Source organism: Centropristis striata, chromosome 13, assembly GCF_030273125.1.
Source record: "Centropristis striata isolate RG_2023a ecotype Rhode Island chromosome 13, C.striata_1.0, whole genome shotgun sequence".
Lineage (NCBI taxonomy): Eukaryota > Metazoa > Chordata > Actinopteri > Perciformes > Serranidae > Centropristis > Centropristis striata.
In genome coordinates, this window is record NC_081529.1 from 13,422,087 (window position 1) to 13,440,691 (window position 18,605).

Genomic DNA, 18,605 nt, shown 5'->3' on the forward strand with positions numbered 1-18,605 from the left:
TCTCCGATTCTGTTCGTGGTTTTCATGGACAGGATCTCAAGGCACAGCTGGGGGAAGGAAGGGATCCGGTTTGGTGACCTTAGAATTGTATCTCTGCTTTTTGCAGATGATGATGTTCTTTTGTCTTCACCTCCAAGTCTGAGGCCATGGTTCTCTGCCGGAAAACGGTGGACTGTGGCTGGGGAGAGGGACATCTGGAATGCCCTGCTTAGCCTGCTGCCCCCGCGACCCGGCCCCAGATAAGTGGAGGAAAATGGATGGATGGATGTATGGATGGAAATACTCAAGTAAAGTAGAAGTACCTCAAAATTGTACTTAAGTACAGTACTTGAGTAAATGTACTTAGTTAGATTTCACCATTGCACACTCCTGTAGAGCCTGTGTAGACATTTTACTCTGAGAGGATGAATTAAATGTGGCGTTAGTTCAGGCAAGCCATGAAGCCAAACTCAGCTATTAGCAGCTAATCTCAGTCCAACCAAATCATCTGATTGACCAGTTGATGATTATCTGATTCGCTTCTGATTCAACTGTTTTTACTGTGCCTTTAACAATGAACAGCTTTTCTCATAAGAGGCCATACAAGAAGGAAATTTGTAACTACCATTTATATATGCCTTATAAATTTGCATAAACAAATTTGCAGTAAACAGAAGGGTTTATTGTCTTGTCAACAGCTGTCAACAAAGGGAAAAAAAGCAATCAATGAATCAAAAAGGTAAAGACTAATACTGAAATAATCAAAAAGAACAATTAATAAATTATTAAACAATAAAAGAAAAAATAATTAATTACCAAGCTAGATGAGATATGAGAACAAGTGATGCCTCTTGTAAAGGGCTGAAAGGAAAAGGTAGGGAAAGGGCAAAAAAGATAGATAGATATCCACATTGATTTACATTTAAGAGGGAAATAATTATTTAATGCAACACTATTGTCTGACAGCTTTAGTAACTTTAGTAACTTTTCAGTTTTTCATCTGCTTCCTGTCTAGTGAAAACCATGTATCCCCTGATGTGTTGATTTTGAAAATTGTCCCACTTATAAAACTCATTAATTAAATAAAAAAAACACACATTGGATCAGCTGTAAAATGCATTGTCACAAAGCTGTTTTTCTGTTGCATGAGAGTGGGCTGTCTCTGAAAAAAAATAAACAAATCATATAACATACATATAACATATAACCTACTTTTACCTTTCACCATTCATACCATTTTCCAGTAATAGCCCCTGTTTCCTCATAGTGGAAAACTTTACATTTATTGTATTATTAAAATATTCCATAAAATTCCAAAGTGACTGAACATTTAGAGCAGTCATCAAACCTTGTCAGTCTTTTTAGATATCTGTTTTTTCAATGGGCAATTTTATTCTGTTTTGCACTATTCTTTCCTGGTCGTCTTTGCCAATGTTCAATTTATCTGCACATTTATCTACACATTATTTAATTTCCTGCAATGTTTAATTTCCCAGTTAAAGTCCAATTTCTCTGCAAATGTTTAATATTTTAGCCATATTTTATATAAAAATTCAGATTTATCATAGGTTAATTATTTATAGGTTAAGTTGAATTAAATGTTTGTTTAGCGTATGTTCAATGTATGTTTGAATGCTGCTAAATTACATTTACAGCCAATATAAACATAAAACAACATAAAACCAAAACTATTCACATCACCAGATTGCCACTAGAGACAAGTAAGAAAACCTTCCTTTTTTTCCTAACCCAACCATAGTTTCTCTTCTTCCACCTGTTTTCTCCTTATGACTTTATTTCCGGTCGTCATACCCTCAGGACAGGGCTTATAAAACATTAAACTGCTGCTTTGTTTGCTCCGACATCCCAACAAATAACTTCTCCCCAGGAAACCAAATGTCACTGGAACCTTTTATAGTTACTAATTTAGTCCCCTGAGGGTAGTTAGATATAATACCAGCATCTATCACTCTTCTTTTATTCCTCTTCCCTTGTTCACTCTCCTCCCTGTCCAGCCTTTATGAAAATTGTTTGCTGGCACCATCTGTTGGTTGCAAAAGTGTATCACAAAAGAAGAAGTATTTTATTTAATTCATAAATCTGTGCACCATGCAGACACCGGAAGTTTCTGAAAACCAGACACTTTATTTTATTTCAAAAGTTCATACAAATTGCAAATAATAATACAACAAATATTCTGTTCATTTTGTAGTGGTGGGCTGTACTGAATTAATGAATTTATTTACATTTAAATGTCTGTTGTCATACCCTGACCTGAGCATGAAGTGTATTAAGTGTGCGGAAACACTGGGTTTAAACACAATAAATATAATAAATATTATGAGTGTCAAACTATTCATTACAGCCCTAATGTAATGGTAAACTTTACTCATTATAGACAGTCCTTTGGTGAAGTGTGAATGTGCGTTGGCATAAAAAACTGTCTTTTTATTTAAAAATGTGTTTTCATTCATACAGCATGTGTGGAGTGTTTGTCATGTAGGCTTTAGTCTGTGTGTTCCTCCTCCTTGCTAATGGGAAATTCCAGAGATGTCCTGAACCGGATGGGCACCTCCTGCTCCTCACTGATTGGCAGCTTGGCCACCGGGGCGTGGATACGCAGCTGTCCATCCTCCATCAGGGAGCAGGAGAGGCCAGTCAGATCCAGGTGAGCAGGAAGGTCGATCTTCTGGACAAATCCTGTCTTGGACGAAGCGGAGGAGCAGAAAGCGGCAGAGGAAGCGGAGGAAGAGAAGGACTCGCTCTCTTCGGCTCCGGCCTGCTTCATGGCCACCACCGCCAGCCTCCGACCCTCCAGTTTAACAGTGATGTCGTTGGGGGCGTAACCGCGAGCGTCGAGAGTCACCAGGAGGTCTCCATTGTTATCTGTAGCCTGCTGAGTTTCCTTGCGCAGCTCTGTGCTGGGAGTCTCTCTCTGCTGCTCTTTACCATCGCTCAATCTGAAAGAGAACAGAGTCGAGATCAGAATCAGCTCCCTGACCCCACTGGTGTCTTTTGAAACCAGCACTGTTTAGCCCCATTGAATCAGAATGGTTCGTTGGGACAATTTGTTTGGGCAGATCTGAGCACACCAAGACATTTAAAGTGGTTTTGGTCCAGTCACAAGAGGAATACTGTAATACCGGAGCAATACATTTGTAATGGGAATATTATCCAACCTTGATGTGAACCAACAATAAGGCAAACCCGCAAAAGGTTTGAGCTAAATGGCTCCTGTAGCCAGGTGTGTCTGCATAGGAATATTTGAATAATTATAAAAAAGCAGATAGCCAATGTGTTTTTGTCCACTGTAGCTTTCGTCTTTCCCAAAGACAGACCTGAGACAGCACAGTTTGGTTTGTAGAAGTTATCATGTTTAGGCTTTGTAGCTCATAGATGTGCGCCTGTAAGAACAACACACACACACACACACACACACACACACACACACACATTGTGTATCACAATCATCTAACGAGACTTGGACAGCTGTTGACTTGTCCATGTCATTTGTAACTGGCCAATAGGACTCGGTTTTTGTGTAAGTCCAACTTTTGTAGAAGATGAAATGTGAATTATTATTACATAAATCGGGGCTCATTCTGACTGGGATCCTGCGAGAGCAATGTTAGTCTGCACCTGTGACCTAAATAAAGGCCTGCTGCATTGAGACCAGACATTTTTCTCTGGTTGTGTTTATCCTTGGGCTTTCAATCTACAAACCTGAGACCTTTACAATACAATCAATGGGGAGAACTCATCAAAGTCGCCAATCCATCCACTGATTCAGACCATATAAAGAGCATATTTACGGTACGCACCTTGCCAAAGTAGAGGAGATTAGGGGCAACTGGTTAAACTTGAGCAGGTGGGACCCATCGTAAAAATCCCTCAGAAGGCTGTCAGCTAGTTTGACTCTCTGGTTGAAGATGTCTTGCTGCAGTGAGGAACGGGCCTCATGTCGCAGCGGCCACAGCAGTCGCTCCTCACTGAAGAAAGGGTCGTCGCCGAACAGGCTACTCATGGCTGCATGCTGGGACATCATATTGACATCAGAGGATAAGTTTATTCCTTGAGAACAACTGGACTTCCTATATATTCTTTTTGATTCCTGATTGCAGATTCTCTCTCTCAGACTTGCTGTCTTTAGACTCCAAGAGTAAGAATTGATGATTTTCAAAGTCTTCTTGTAAGTCTTCGTCTTGACATCACACGCAACTTCTCTCTTATATACCCCAGCTGTCCTTCTCTTTCCCGCCCACTGTGCTATTTTCACACCATGAGCTCAGCTCTGTTTGTTAGCGTGTGCCAGCGAGGTCAGGCATGCCCTGCAACTCATCAAAAGGCTAAAGACAGCTCATGGTCATATCCTGTTTGTGGCTGTGTCACCATTGCAGTCCCACATCTGAGTTTAAACTCCCATGATACAGGGACAGTGTTGTGCAATTTGGTTCGTTTTGGCCTTGTTTTAAAAAATATATATTTTCAAGTGTGTTTTCAAGTGCCTCAGTCGAACGGTGTTTCCAACTTGTTAAAAAGATTTTTCCTGTTACATCTTCCTTCATGGTTAAGGTTGGGGATAAGGTTTGATTCAAATTTAGGTTGAGGAAACATATAACAGAAGGAAAACAGTCTTCGACATAACAACTGAGAGAGTGAATAAGCGTTTATTTGAAAACGTGATCTAGAATTTGTCAGTGCTGCTAGGAAGTCATCATAGGTGACGATTGACATACTGTAACTTAACCCTCCTGTTATGTTGCAGGTCAAATTGACCCATTTCAAATTTTATCAATAAAAAATATTTAAAAGTATTTTTTCATTTAAAAAAAAAAAGTTTTTTTTTTTTTAAATCCAATGTACATAATAAAAGTTTTAAAATGCATTTTTAATGAAAAACAGGTGCATTATTCTCATTTAACCATGACCTGTGTGAGGTAAAGAACACCATTGCACTAAATATTGTTTTAAATGGTTATTAATTGAGTTATTTATGAAATATAAAAAATGTTTATTGGGATTTTTAGTTTCTGACACTATTGGATAATTAAACATGCCCCGGGTTATTGCTGTTCCTAGAAATACGAACATAACGGGATGGTTAAAAGTGTTTAAATCTAGTGGGTAACATTTAGTCTTTTGTGTCTAATCCCCCAGAACCTAAACACTGTGTATGTATTGGTACATACTGTGCTGGTATGACACAGTTCCAGAGTATTTACGTGGTTGCTCGGTTGGCGGGGTTGTTAAACCCTTTTTTCCTTGAACAGATATAAACTTGCAACCAAATATGTCACTTCAGCAGCTGTTCAGAACTGTGCATGATGACCAGCAATGGGAACAAAGCCCTTCTTGTCTCAGGTTACAGCGTTCAGCACTGCTTCTTCGAGGGATGAGCTCAGAGCGTGTGTGTTTGTGTGTGAGAGATGCCAGCATACTAACATTTCAAGGAGCCAGTGTCACATCTATTTGTGGCTCTCTAGGCGTTATGAACTGCTTTCACATCATTAGTTCTAACAGCGAACTGACTCGAGTGATTGGCTGAAAACAGCTGCTCAGTGTGGTATTTCCCACTTCTGCTTTTCTCTGCATGCCTAGACAAAACATACCGTATATATACCATAATTATATATATATTATTATTATGCTATTTCTGTAATTTTACAGTATATTATTGATGAATAATGTAACCCACTAGAATCTCCTTGCATAACCAGTTGGTGTTCAATGTCCCCTTTTTTTAGAATTGGGGGTTGTGGGCAGTGGATGTTTAGGGGGAGATAGCAGGTCAACAATAAATGTAATGTAATGTAATGTAATGAGATGTGGCTCAGCACTGTGTGTTAAGTTGTTCTGGTCAAAAAGACTTTAATTAACATGACTTAATTAATTAATCATTGAAACCTATTGGGGTGTATAAGGGGTCATAATATTAATATGTTGCTATCTGAAGTCCATTTCTATGTTCAACTATGTCCCATAAGTTGTTGCAGCAATTTTTGGGGTGATACCATTTGGTGCTGAATAATGCAATTTTATTCATATCAAGAATGGATAAAAATGGTTAAAAACCCTCCGTCCGAACACTAAGTAGTTTTAAATACTGCTGTTTTGACTTGACTTGACTTGCGTTCTGTTTTTGTTGATGCGTCATCCAGGTGGTTTTTTTTTCAAGTGGTCATTTTTAGACTTTTTTTTTTTTATTAGATGACTTAATGTTTTTATGATTCTGATACATACATTTGAACTACATTTAGATAGTAAAGGGTGAGTTGTTTTTTTTAATGATCTGGACATTTTTATATCATTCTGTAGCTTCCCAGTAGTGCCTCTTGTGTATTCAAAACCAACTTTTTACATTCTGTATGTTTTAGTGCCAAAATACTTCTTTTCAAAGTTATTTAGAATATATATTTTTTGATGACATTGCCACACACATGTATATATTCTATAGCTAGTGTGTGTTGGTAGCCTAGGTTGCTTGTTTGGAGAAGAGAGTACTGGCACAGAAGGGAAATAAAGTACTGCCCTATACACCTCAATAGTTTGGATTTGAGACCAAAAAGTCACAGGATAACATAAAACTAAGCAATCAAGACAGCAGAGGACCAACAACTGCGAGGTAAAATGACAGTTTTTGTCAAAGGAGTCAGGTGGCTTTGAGGAGAGAAATGTGTGCTTGAAGACACTTTAAAAAAAAGGGTCTGTTTAAGTGCTATATAAAGAATATTCTCGCCCCTTTTCTTGCACTGACATATAGTGTCCAATAGTGTTTAGATATTTAACCACCTGGCAAAGTATTTAAAATTGTATTGTATTGCATCCATGGTAGTTTCTCCGACAAAAGAGAGGAAACAAAATGAGTGTTTGGGATTTTCGCATTGGATTTTGGATCATGGCAGGAAATAAGCTCTGTGGCAAACACGCACAAGTGCAAGAAGTGCAATACTAAATCACTGGAGTACACCTTTAAGGTTAAAATCTCAAATTGAATTCTCTATAGAGAGCAGAGGAAATTATGTTGTTGGCCAATCCAGAATTAGCATCACTGTGGGCTCTATTGGAAATTCGCATTGGATTTTGGATCATAGTAGAAAATCAGCTCTGTGGCACACTCACGTTTCTGATGCTTACACGTTTTGTTCAGCAGGATAACCTTCACAAATGAACACCTCTTTTATGATGTATGAAGTGTTAATGCAGTTGACAGAAGTAAAAAAACTAACAATATGCTATAGCGAACGCCTCACGGTGTCATTACTTCTACGTCACTATCGTTAGCTTCAGACAGTCTCCAACAAGCTAACCAGCGGTTTTGACAAGCTAGCGAATCTGTAGCCTAATATATTGTTCATTAATATAATCTCTGCCTTAAGCCAAATATCACTTAACTTCTAACAGAGATGTATATTTTTTCGTGTCCGGCATGATGACTTTTATTATCCCTGACAACCACTGTAGTCTCATTTAGGTGCTTGTTAGCAACCGCCTTTTTAAGGACCAAAATAGAGAGAAAGAGAGTATGACATATTTTAAAATGCTTCAGTCACTTCAGCTTGTGTTAACCACAGACCTTATTTCAGGCATCTAACCACCAACCCACTGAAAATCCTCATTGAGTATGAGAGGTTAGACCCCAGGGTGCTAAAATACTAACTTACTTCCTGGTTTAAGAATTAATTCTTGTGGTGTCCACATTTTGTCACAATGACACACACAGAGACTCACAAGCAACAATACTAGCCAAATGCTGTCACGTTTAAGTTACCAGGATGACTACTGCAAAGCTAAAGAAATGTGTCAGTGAGCCGGGGGATTCCAGGGACAGAAATAGAAAGGGAGATTCAAGATGGCTGCCGCTCAGCTGTAAATGACTGGTTGTTATTATTACACCACCCAGCCCTGTCTGCACATTATTTGTGGCTGTATGAGACCATCCAGTTAAAGACTCCCCCACCCCCTCATATCTGCATTATGTGTGTGCTATGCAGAAAGAAAACACTTAAATATTAAAACATTTATTTTAAAAAATTCTAATATAAATGTTGTCAATAACAAGGAGAGGAATAGTTCAACATTTAAGGAAATACACTATTCAGTTTATTCCTTGCTTTAACTATAGAGAGAGTTCCAAATTAAAATACACTGAAATGGGTTTCAAAGAACCATGCTCGACCTTTTCATCAAAATCATAAACATTTAATGAGTAATATCTTATGTGTATGATAAAATATCAAACTTATTTATTTTTGATTTTTAGACACAATGTACATATTGCTTGATGACTCTCTTGTTATCTTAATATTTTGCGAGTGAGCACCTATTGTCTACATATAATGAAGCTCATTGTCCAAAGACCAGTGGTGGACTGTCACTAAGGGCGCTTTCACACCTATCTTCTTTGGTACGGATTTTCTGGTGTGAAAACGCCCTAAGTACATTTACTCAAGTTCTGTACTTAGGTACAGTTTTGAGGTACTTGTGTTACATTGACGTTGAGTATTTCCATTTTATGTAACTTTATACTTCTACTGCACTACATTTATCTGACAGCTTTAGTTACTTGTTAGATGTTGTTGTTGTTGTTGTTGTTGTTAGATTTAACATGAAAAACATGATACATTTAAAGTGATTAGTCATTTGTTTCTAAATTATACCTCATAACAGTATATTAAGTAGTTAAAATGAGCCCTGTCTTTACAAAATGAAAATGCTGCTTACATAAATGCACCAATACAAATAATGAAATAATATATTTAGAATATATGAAACAGTCTGAATGGGTCCATTCTGCATAACAAGTACTTTTACTTTTGATACTTTAAGTACATTTTGATGCTGATACTTTTGTACTTTTACTTGTAGTGGAGTAATTTCAGTGTGGCATTACCACTTTTACTTAAGTAAGTGATCTGAATACTTTTCCACCACTGCTAAAGACCCTCCAGTTATATTAACACCCTATACAGGCATCAACGTCACAAAAAAATATAATTTATGATACAGAACCACATAATAATATGAATATGGTGTGGCATATCCTAAATCTAATCATCAACATTGTTGTGTCCATGGTGACCACTGTGACACTTCAAATGTTTTGATAAATATTCTCATCTTGTCCATAAATATCCACAGTTTCTTCAACGAATGACAGGCTTACATTTTCATAGTCAGCTTCATCATCGCTGCTTTCTTCTTCTTCTTCTTGTCCGTTTTCCTGTTCACTGAAAAGGATCTCCTTGGCCTTTATTAAATTTGGGCCATGGCCCGCTTCCTCATAATCATGATCTTCATCACTCTCATAATCACTATATTCTTCTTCCGCGGCCCCTGCTTTCTCTTTGTTGTTCACTGGATCAACATTCACATAGTCAGCCTCCTCATCCTCAGGCACGTCATCATCATAATCGTTCCTGATTACAGCCACTGAGAGACACAAATCAGGATATCAGAGTAAATTTAAACACAAGATGAAAGTTAACAAACAGCAATTGTAAGTCCTGTGAAAACAGACTTTGAGTTTGGATGGGGGATCCAGGCTGCAGAGCTCGTCTTCTTCTCTTGTAGACCAGACAGACCACCACCAAGACCAGAAGGAGTAGCACTAGACCCCCAGCAACTACTGAGGAGACCACAGGCAGCAAAGGCACTAGGAGAGATAAAATATTTAACAGTTGGTCCTGAGAATTCAAGACTTTTTTTCAGGTCCCTTCACTTCTCACTCTCTAGCTGTATCCCAATGTCAAGGAAGGATCCTCAAACAGCTGAATTTGAAGGATACTGCCTCATCAACATCCGTCGGAGGACTGTCCCAATGTCCAGGATCCTCCAGAGGACAGAGTCCTTCTTTTGCCCAAATTCCAAGGATGCACATGTGTATCCTCTGTGCGCCCCGTGTACCCATAATGCCTTGCACACACTGGTCTACCAGGAGATTTAAAAATGGCGAGCAAAGAAACAGTGACGCGGCACAATATGCATTTAAATATATAGGTTTTTCAGTTTACACTGAATATTTGTTATCACATAACTTATTGTACTATACTGTAAAATAAAATTAAAAAATTCATAGAAAACATCTCCATGGTGAGTTATGCACTGCTGCTTTTATGAAACTGAGTAGCAGCCAAATTCAGCCAGGACCAGTGAAATATTCAGGTTTAATCCACTTTGTGTCTCTAAGTCTTAAACATATTCTAAATTCTATTCTAGATAGATTTTAAATAGCTTTGATGTACTTGAAATTAATACTATCACTGGTTATCAGTACTCACTGAACTGAAATACGGCCGAGCGTTCAGTGCTGTGGCCGTACGTTATCTTTACAGTAGTCACTTGAGTTAGATTTATGATCGACAGGAAGTCTCTTTTCATCCTTTCAAAATAAAAGCGTCCGTTATTAAAACAGGCTTTTGCACAGTACTGTATATACATTTCTTTTATTTTGCCCATGTATGCATGTTTTTATACATACTGGAGCATGTATAAAAACATAGCGATTAATTGATCGTTGCTGGATGCTGGAGTTGGCAGGTTTCTTCCAAACGCCCACAAACAAAAAATAAAGTGGTGCAGCAACATACAGTAAGCAGTAACCTGTGTATCAATCAGCTTTTGCCCATAAAATACAGCAACATTGAGTTAAAATTCAACTTACTTTTAATGGTGAGACGAATTGATTCCTTCTGTGTAGAAGTGAATCTTCTTGAGGACAGAGTGACCTCATACACACAGCTGTAGTTGCCCGCGTGTTCATAGTCAGCCACAGGGAAGTCGAAAGTGGCAGAGTGGTTGACTGCTGGTTTGCTGTTGGTGAGGTTTGAGCCAGAGAAGATGACAAAGAAACGACCCTCAGAATAGCTGGAGTTGATGGAGCAGGTGAGACCAAACCTGTTACCCCTGGTGACCTCTGCACCTCCAGGGCCCCAAACCAGCTCTCTGTTAGGAGACGACAGGGAGATACGGGGCTGCTGCAGTGGCACTGAGGAGGAAAGGAACAACAGTAACAGTAGAGCTCTAGCGCCACCAACAGGTCAAAATTCAATGTTTATTAACTTTTGACCTGTTGGTGGCGCTAGAGCTCTTGAGCTAGTGTTGCCTACACAGTATCACCACGTGAACCCAAGTAATGGGTGGTCTGCTGTTAAATTATTACAATATTGGGGAATTATTACATTATCAGGACGTGCGAGATGAAGGCTAACCTGATAATGTAATAACCTCCCATTAATGTTATACTTTATTACATTATTGGTAAAAAAAAAAAAAAAAAAAAGTGTATTACATTATTGGGAAATGCACTTTATTACATTATCGGGAAGTTATTACATTATCAGGTTTTATTACATTTTCAATGGACTCAAGTGCAGATTTTTGTTACATTATCGGGGTCATTACATTATCGGGAATTTATTACATTATCAGGTTCTACAGGGAGAACAAGCGGAGAGGTGGTCATTCAATGCACATTTAATCCACACGACGCAGAATTCAGTTGTGGCTTCAGAATGAATGAAAAGGTTACAGAGACTAGAAACTTCTTATATACTCGTCGTGGCACGGTGCCAGTTATTATGGTACACTGCAAGGTTATTATAGTTAAACTAAGTAAAACTAGCAAAATGACGAAAATTAGATTTGAAAAAACATATTACTTAACTGAAATAAAAATAAAAACGAGTTTAACTAACTGAAACTGTATTGTGTGGTTACAAAACTAACTAAGTTAAAGTGAAAATGTCCATTGTCTTTTATTTATTTTTGTCTTTCTTTTGAACTTTTTTCATACAGGAAGCATTGGTTAATATGTTTATTGAGACTGGGATGTGACTATGTGAGTTGATTGCCTTCAAAAAGTTCAACACTTCACTCAAACTAATTCAAAACACTTTTTTTAAATATAAAAACTGATAGAAACTAGCAAACTCACTCTAAAAACTAATAAAAACTAGCAAACTAACTCTAAAAAAACTCACTGTAAAAACTAACAAACTCACTCTAAAAACTAATAAAACTATCAAACTCACTCTAAAAACTATCACACTCACTCTAAAAACAAATAAAAACCATCAAACTCACTCTAAAAACTAATAAAAACTAGCAAACTCACTCAAAAAACTAGCAAACTCACTCTAAAAACTAATAAAAACTAGCAAACTCACTCAAAAAACTAGCAAACTCACTCTAAAAACTAATAAAAACTAGCAAACTCACTCTAAAAACTAATAAAAACTAGCAAACTCACTCTAAAAACTAGCAATCTCACACATGAATTTTAAAACAAAAAATTCACAGTGAAATCAAAACTAATGAAGAATCCCAATCTATTATAGCCTTGATACACTGAAGGTTGCTGAACATGTTGCTTACATGGTAAAGTTGTCAACACACATACTTTGTTGTGTTCATGTGTGGTCAGAATATATGTTCAGCCTGTCAACATCTTAATACTACTTGATTGAGATTATACAACATACAATAGAATTAACTGACCTGCAGCAGTAGAAGTGGAGATCAAGAAAAAAGAGACTAAAGAGACAAAAGAAAAAATGGTAAGGCTCATTATATGTAGCAATCTTTAAATTAAACAAATGATCCTTAAGGGGCTTCATGTCGATATAACTGTGAAAAAACAAATTACATTTTGGAATATATCTCTTACCCATGGCCAAATGGCGAAGGTTTCTCTGTTGTATTCTCACCATTGCTGCCACTGAGGCTGCTCTGTGTCATACTGAAAAGATGATTGAAATACTTCTTCCTCTTTTTGGCTTCTTTCTTTTCCTCTCTTTACATTTCAGCAGAAACTGTTTCAGCAGAGTTCCAAATACTCATATGTTCTACGTCAGCCATCCAGTAACATAAACAGACTCTTAAAATAGCCATAACTGAATCACATTTAGTGCTATAAAGTAATCCATAACACAGGGAGTTAAAGATGTGTAACCGCTTGGCAATCTGACGGCACACCTTTTTTTTTGGTGGCTGTGGCAGAATCAATTTTAAAGCTACAGAAAATATATTAATATCATATGAAACTAGAAGATACATGGAACCTATATGAAAATGTGTTGAAAATGGTATTTACACTTTAATTGAGTAGCATATTTCCATGTTTTGTAAGGCTACTTTATACTTACCGTATACTGTATGTCATTTAAATTGTTAGTTACTTTTAAGATTATACGATTTTTTACTGTTATTATATTACTGTTATTATATCTGGAGGAAATATACAGACTACCCAGCAGTATAGGAAGTAGCTCCAACAATAGGGATAAAATGATGCACACTTAAATGCATCCCAACTTAAAATACAATATTATAATATACATTATTCTGCATAATAGCTACTTTGACTTTTGGTTATATAAGTATGATGATGCTAATGTCCTTCAACCTTTCAGTAAACATTTGAAACATAGGGCTTTTACTTTTCCATAACATAGGTATGACATAATACTCAAAAAAAAAAAAGTTTGGATGCTGCAAAGAATGTAAATACAAACTAATCCAATCCAATTCAGAATTCAGATCTTCATGTTTGAACATGAAATACATGTTTATGCAGTTTTCAATTGAAGAAATGTCACAAAGGATTAGCATTTATCAGTTTTGATATCATGTCCCAACATTTTTGGAGTGGTTGCATGTATGTTTGAGGTAGAAAGATAGCAGCCTCTCACCGTTGTGCCAAACACAGGCGGAGCTACGGCCCCTTTGCTTGTCATTGTTACTTTGGGTCTTGCCTCCAGAGGGCTATGCCAGGGCTTGTTTAATTTAGTTGCCAGAAGAGTTGTTAAAAACACCCTTTTTTAAACCCCTGCACACACATAAGGGTGTTGAAATGCTGTGTTTCTCTTTTGTGGCAACATGCCGTCTCCTGTCTGAGAGTGTTTCTTTCTCTTACTTTTGTCTGTTTGAAATGTGGAAGACTGAAACTTAAGGTTTTATTTCTCCAAAATTGAAAATGCCACATAAAGACCACACAAATTTAAAAGGGCATTTTGAAGAAGTGCTATTCCTTCTGGCCCAGTCTTTGAGGAGCTGAGGGTTGTGTTAATGATGACTTTGAATTATTTGAAGTTCCAGTCTGTAAGAGAAAAGGAACAGTGGCTTTGTGGCTTTACAGCAAAAACGCTGTGAGGTTCGGCTGTGAAGTGCTAACCTATAAATTCCCCTGAATGCTCGGCTCTGTAATAGTGTTTTGTCATAATTTGGCAACAGTACCATAGAAACTGCTCAGCATATTGTAATTGTATTGACCTGAGTTCTGCACCTCCTCTGGGCTCTGTTTTCAGACTTCAGAAATTCATTTCTGAGAAAGAGCTCTCTTGTTTGCTGTTTACAAATCCCTTTGGGGAAAGCCTGATTTACTTCTGTAGTAAAGGGGAGACTTCATCATCCATTTATATACTGGGCAGTACAGTACATAGAGTTACTAAACTGTAAAATGGAAGTTCAGTTTATTGTGCAGGGAGCGACATGTTGGGAGAGCTGCTGGTCTGTTAGCCTTTCACTAATATTTAATGAAGGTCTGAAGAAGACTCACAAATGCAATAAAACATATTTGCCTTTTTTTTACTCTGTTAATTGTCAAAATGGCCTTAGTCTGCTTGTAAGACGAGATCTGAAGTCGTGTCATCACCTGATGCTGTAATCCAAACAATGAGACGCTTGAGGCGGTAGGACAGGACACGCAAATGTGCTAAACAAATTCATCTCAGTCTGAAAGCTACCTCCAGAACACCAACAGCTCCTAAGTAAATGTTTGCTCCCTGGACAATAAACCTACCTTTCTTTACATTTTTTTGTTTCTATATGTAACGTAACAAACCCGCACTGCATATAGAAGCATGATGATGAATTAATGCCAAACTTCTGACTTAATCTGCCTCTGTCCCGTTGTTCCAACAGAGCCGTCTGCTCAGCAAACATTCACTCGAGAGTTGTTGGAATTTCATATATCAATTTTTTTAGGCAAATATTTTACTTTAAATGCACAAATTACATGGATGGCATTTTTTCACTCCCATCATTGAATTTTTAGCAGCAAAATAAGATGAAAACACAACATCTAGGAAGTGGAAACAATGTTGATTCGAGCTCACATTACACACAACAATTCAGTCTCAGACCAAATGTTTCCACTTCTTTTATGGTGTTGAATAATTCCCAGAAAAGTTTTTCTTTGCAAAACATGTCACAGTGAAGTTGACCTTTAACCTTTCATATTAAAATGGCACAATTTCATCCTTGATTTGTCATGATTAGCAAATGAATTCTTGATTTATGGTCCAAAACCTGCATAAAACTTGCAAGTTGCATAACAGTGATGCAAACAAGCATCCATCCATCCTGTTATGAACATCATTGCAAACACACATCCTTATTTGATTACAGCTGGTGTAATGTGCAGGGGGAGACCTGGAGGTTATTCCCAGGATCGAACCGTAGCAGGTGAGGTGACGAGTGCTAAGGTGCAGGGAACAAAGTCTTTTGATGGTCGTCTACCATGTGGTAATGGCGACCCCACTTCAGCACGTGGAGAGAACAGGGTAGCAAGCGACAGGCGGGCATGAAGACAGGCAGGCAGGCATTGGAGCATCGATCTATAAAAGCAAGAAGCGTCTGTGTGTGTGTGTGTGTGTGTGTGTGTGTGTGTGTGTCTAGGGCATATCTCGCTGACCGTTAGTCAGACTGACTTGCGCATGCAATGCTTGCGCATGGCACGAAGGTGTGCATCCTCAATTTTGAAGATTTTTGAATTCATTTTTCAAAATATCATCATTATTTACGTAGGACGTGTTGCGGCATTGCACTGTTTCTGATCGGACACCTTTTAGGGGAGCTCCACCCCATTGTGTGATAGGCCTACACCTGGTCAGTAACACAATTCGCTCTGGATTTCCACGCCTGACTCATCTCATCTGTAAGTCTATTTAGCCTACCTATCTTTCTGAGTTTTAAAGTGCGCTACAAGGCCAAAAAGGTCACAATTCACACCGCTGCTCATTGAGCTCCACTGGCTACCTGTTGAAGCCCGCATCAAATTCAAATCTCTAATGCTGACCTATAAAGTTGTCTCCGGTACTGCACCCAGCTACCTGAACGCCCTGATTCAGGCATATACTACCTCACGACCGTTGTGCTCTTCCGATGAATGGCGCCTGGCTCTGCCCCCCTGTTGGTCCAAGGCAATCCAAACTCTTTGCATTTCTTGTTCCTACCAGAGCAGGGGCGTCCCTCTCTACCTTTAAAAAACTCCTGAAGACCCAGCTCTTCAGAGAGCATCTTCTCTCCAAGCACCACACGACAATTCTACTCCTTAAAAAATTGTAACTAGCACTTATTGCTGCACGAATGGCTCTTATTAGACTATACCTTAATTGTTCCCCTTTTTTCCTGTAAGTCGCTTTGGATAAAAGTGTCTGCTAAATGAATGTAAAAGTAATGTAAATGTAAGGTAACATTTTTCAATAATATTTGAAAAGTTTCCAGGGAATTAAGTTTCTTTTTCTTAAAATAACTATTTCTGTGTCTTTTCATATCTCAATGTACATCCATTACCCAATATACACTTTGTATATTAACACTACGCAAGAGCATTGCACCTCATTGTACATCCCACTTTCACACACAACCTCATTTGGCAATAATTGAAAAATCTACTTAATCTCCCACTATACGAATACATACTCCCTACGGACACTGCACTAGTGAGGCCCAATGATCTGAAGCAATGTAGAAAGCACAGAGGAGCATTACCACACAAGCTAATTAACAGCAGCAAGTAGCAAAAACATGAGCGGAGTGAGAGGAACTATCTGGCAATGAGTGAAGAGAAGAGCAAGGGTTTTATACTGTGAGGGTTGATTGCTGGATTAGGTTCACCTGGTCACAGTTTACTGCTCCTCTCTCATCTGCAGACCTCTTGTAATACCCAGTAGCAGCCACCAGAGGCCACGACAACACAGGATTTTAATAATAGAGCATGTCCTCTCTACCATACAACAATCCTCCAATAACAGGATGTTTTTAGGTACAGTGCATGAACCAACATGCTTTGTTCATTGTAGTTATTTTGGTGACATAGTTGTGAATGCACAGTGCTGCAGTGGAAAACACCATGCAGGCTACAGGGTGTTTGTCCAATGTCATGTGTTCTTTCTTGGATTTCTTGTTATCCAATTTCTGCCTGTTCCAAACCAGCTGTAAATATGAAAAGATTTAGAAAAAGAAAGAAAATATCACTATTATAATTAAGTTTTTCATGAAGAGGTGGTGCACACTTGTGTTACACAGAGCGATACTGACAGCTCAGTGAGCCTCATAGCGTGAGAAGGCTGAGGAAGTTAGTGATGTGAGAACGCTGCCACCGCAGCCCTGTGGCAGCTCAGCCTGAAGCCTGCGGTAGTCTCGATTCAACCTTCCGTCCTCTGAACCCCTTTCAACCTGCTTTCAACTTCCACTGCACTGTTGTCACGCTGAGGTGCTTATTGAGCCTGTAGCTTCTCTATTTCCACAGAAAATATGCAAACTTTGCACAAATTATAGAAAGAATTACTGAGAATTTCTCCACTGACGTCTTTATTTTTAGTACTGTCTTGCAAATATTCCATTGAATAAATTTTCTCTGACTGACCTTTTTCCGACAAATTTCTTCTCAAATAAGAACAACATAATGATGACCTCTATGTTATTTTTTGACCTATCTGGCTATGGTTAACTGATCTTTTTGGCAAGGTCATGAAATAAAAACATGGTCTGGTTGAGTCGACTTAGTCTACACATTTTGATAAGTGACAGAATGTTAACAGACTTTCATTTTTGTACAAATAAGCCCAATGGGCTGCTAAGCCATTGTGAACCAGTTATACCAGGAAATACAACATGATCATGCAGCTCTTATCAGATGTTTCTGTATTCATAATTATGATTGTTGAAAAAGTGACTATGTTTTTTTGTGTGTTTCCTGTTGTTAGATTCACTGTAATTCATCCTGGAGAGAATCATGCTTGAACTGTAAATGCACTAGTGGTGTGTAAGGAAGTGTAATGCTCATTGACCGATATTTTCATCTGCTGCCGGAGCTCTGAAACACACAGACACGGACAAACACACTCATTTGTTTGAGGATTTGATGGAAAAATGTTAAGCGAAGTTTTGGCAACATGGTGCTGCATTTAAAGGGACAGTACACAACATTTAGAACATTAATTTAGCAGTAAACAACTACTTACTATGAAAAGACATCATGGAGTAAAGCCTTCAGACCAGAGAATGAAGTCACACTGCCTCTGTGTGTCTTTTAAACTGAGCTTTTTGTTCAAACAACAAGAAATAGTTGTGGTAGCCGGTCCAGCTGCGAGGCCCTCTGTGTGTCACACTCGCCACCACTCTGCACTGCTCTCATTTGGCGGTTATCGCTGATGATGCCTTCCAGACACAGGACATTGTTGTGGAAGCATAATGGTCACCCACCGGTTTCCCACCCAGGTTATGCTGCTAGCTCTGTCGTAATGTGGCCGCCTGTTCGCGGTGGTGTTAGCACAGTTAGGATAGCAGTCGGCTCAGCCATCAGTCATGTGCAAAAAATATATATGCTCCTCTTCTCATGGAGA

The 18,605-nt window shown here is 38.3% G+C and overlaps 2 protein-coding genes across 2 annotated transcripts; both read right to left on the reverse strand.

Moving 5' to 3' along the window:
• Positions 1 to 2,125: 2,125 nt before the first annotated feature.
• On the reverse strand, positions 2,126 to 4,071 carry hspb9 (heat shock protein, alpha-crystallin-related, 9). Its single transcript, XM_059348808.1, has 2 exons — positions 3,801 to 4,071; positions 2,126 to 2,939 (listed from the first exon to the last, which is right to left on the reverse strand). Exons 1-2 carry the CDS (start codon positions 4,022 to 4,024, stop codon positions 2,486 to 2,488), a joined length of 678 nt encoding a protein of 225 aa, XP_059204791.1. The 5' UTR covers positions 4,025 to 4,071; the 3' UTR covers positions 2,126 to 2,485.
• A 4,999-nt stretch (positions 4,072 to 9,070) lies between these two features.
• On the reverse strand, positions 9,071 to 18,345 carry LOC131983355 (uncharacterized). The gene is made up of 5 exons (XM_059348077.1): positions 18,225 to 18,345; positions 12,475 to 12,510; positions 10,640 to 10,963; positions 9,448 to 9,631; positions 9,071 to 9,395 (listed from the first exon to the last, which is right to left on the reverse strand). Exons 1-5 carry the CDS (start codon positions 18,238 to 18,240, stop codon positions 9,071 to 9,073), a joined length of 885 nt encoding a protein of 294 aa, XP_059204060.1. The 5' UTR covers positions 18,241 to 18,345.
• Positions 18,346 to 18,605: the final 260 nt, after the last annotated feature.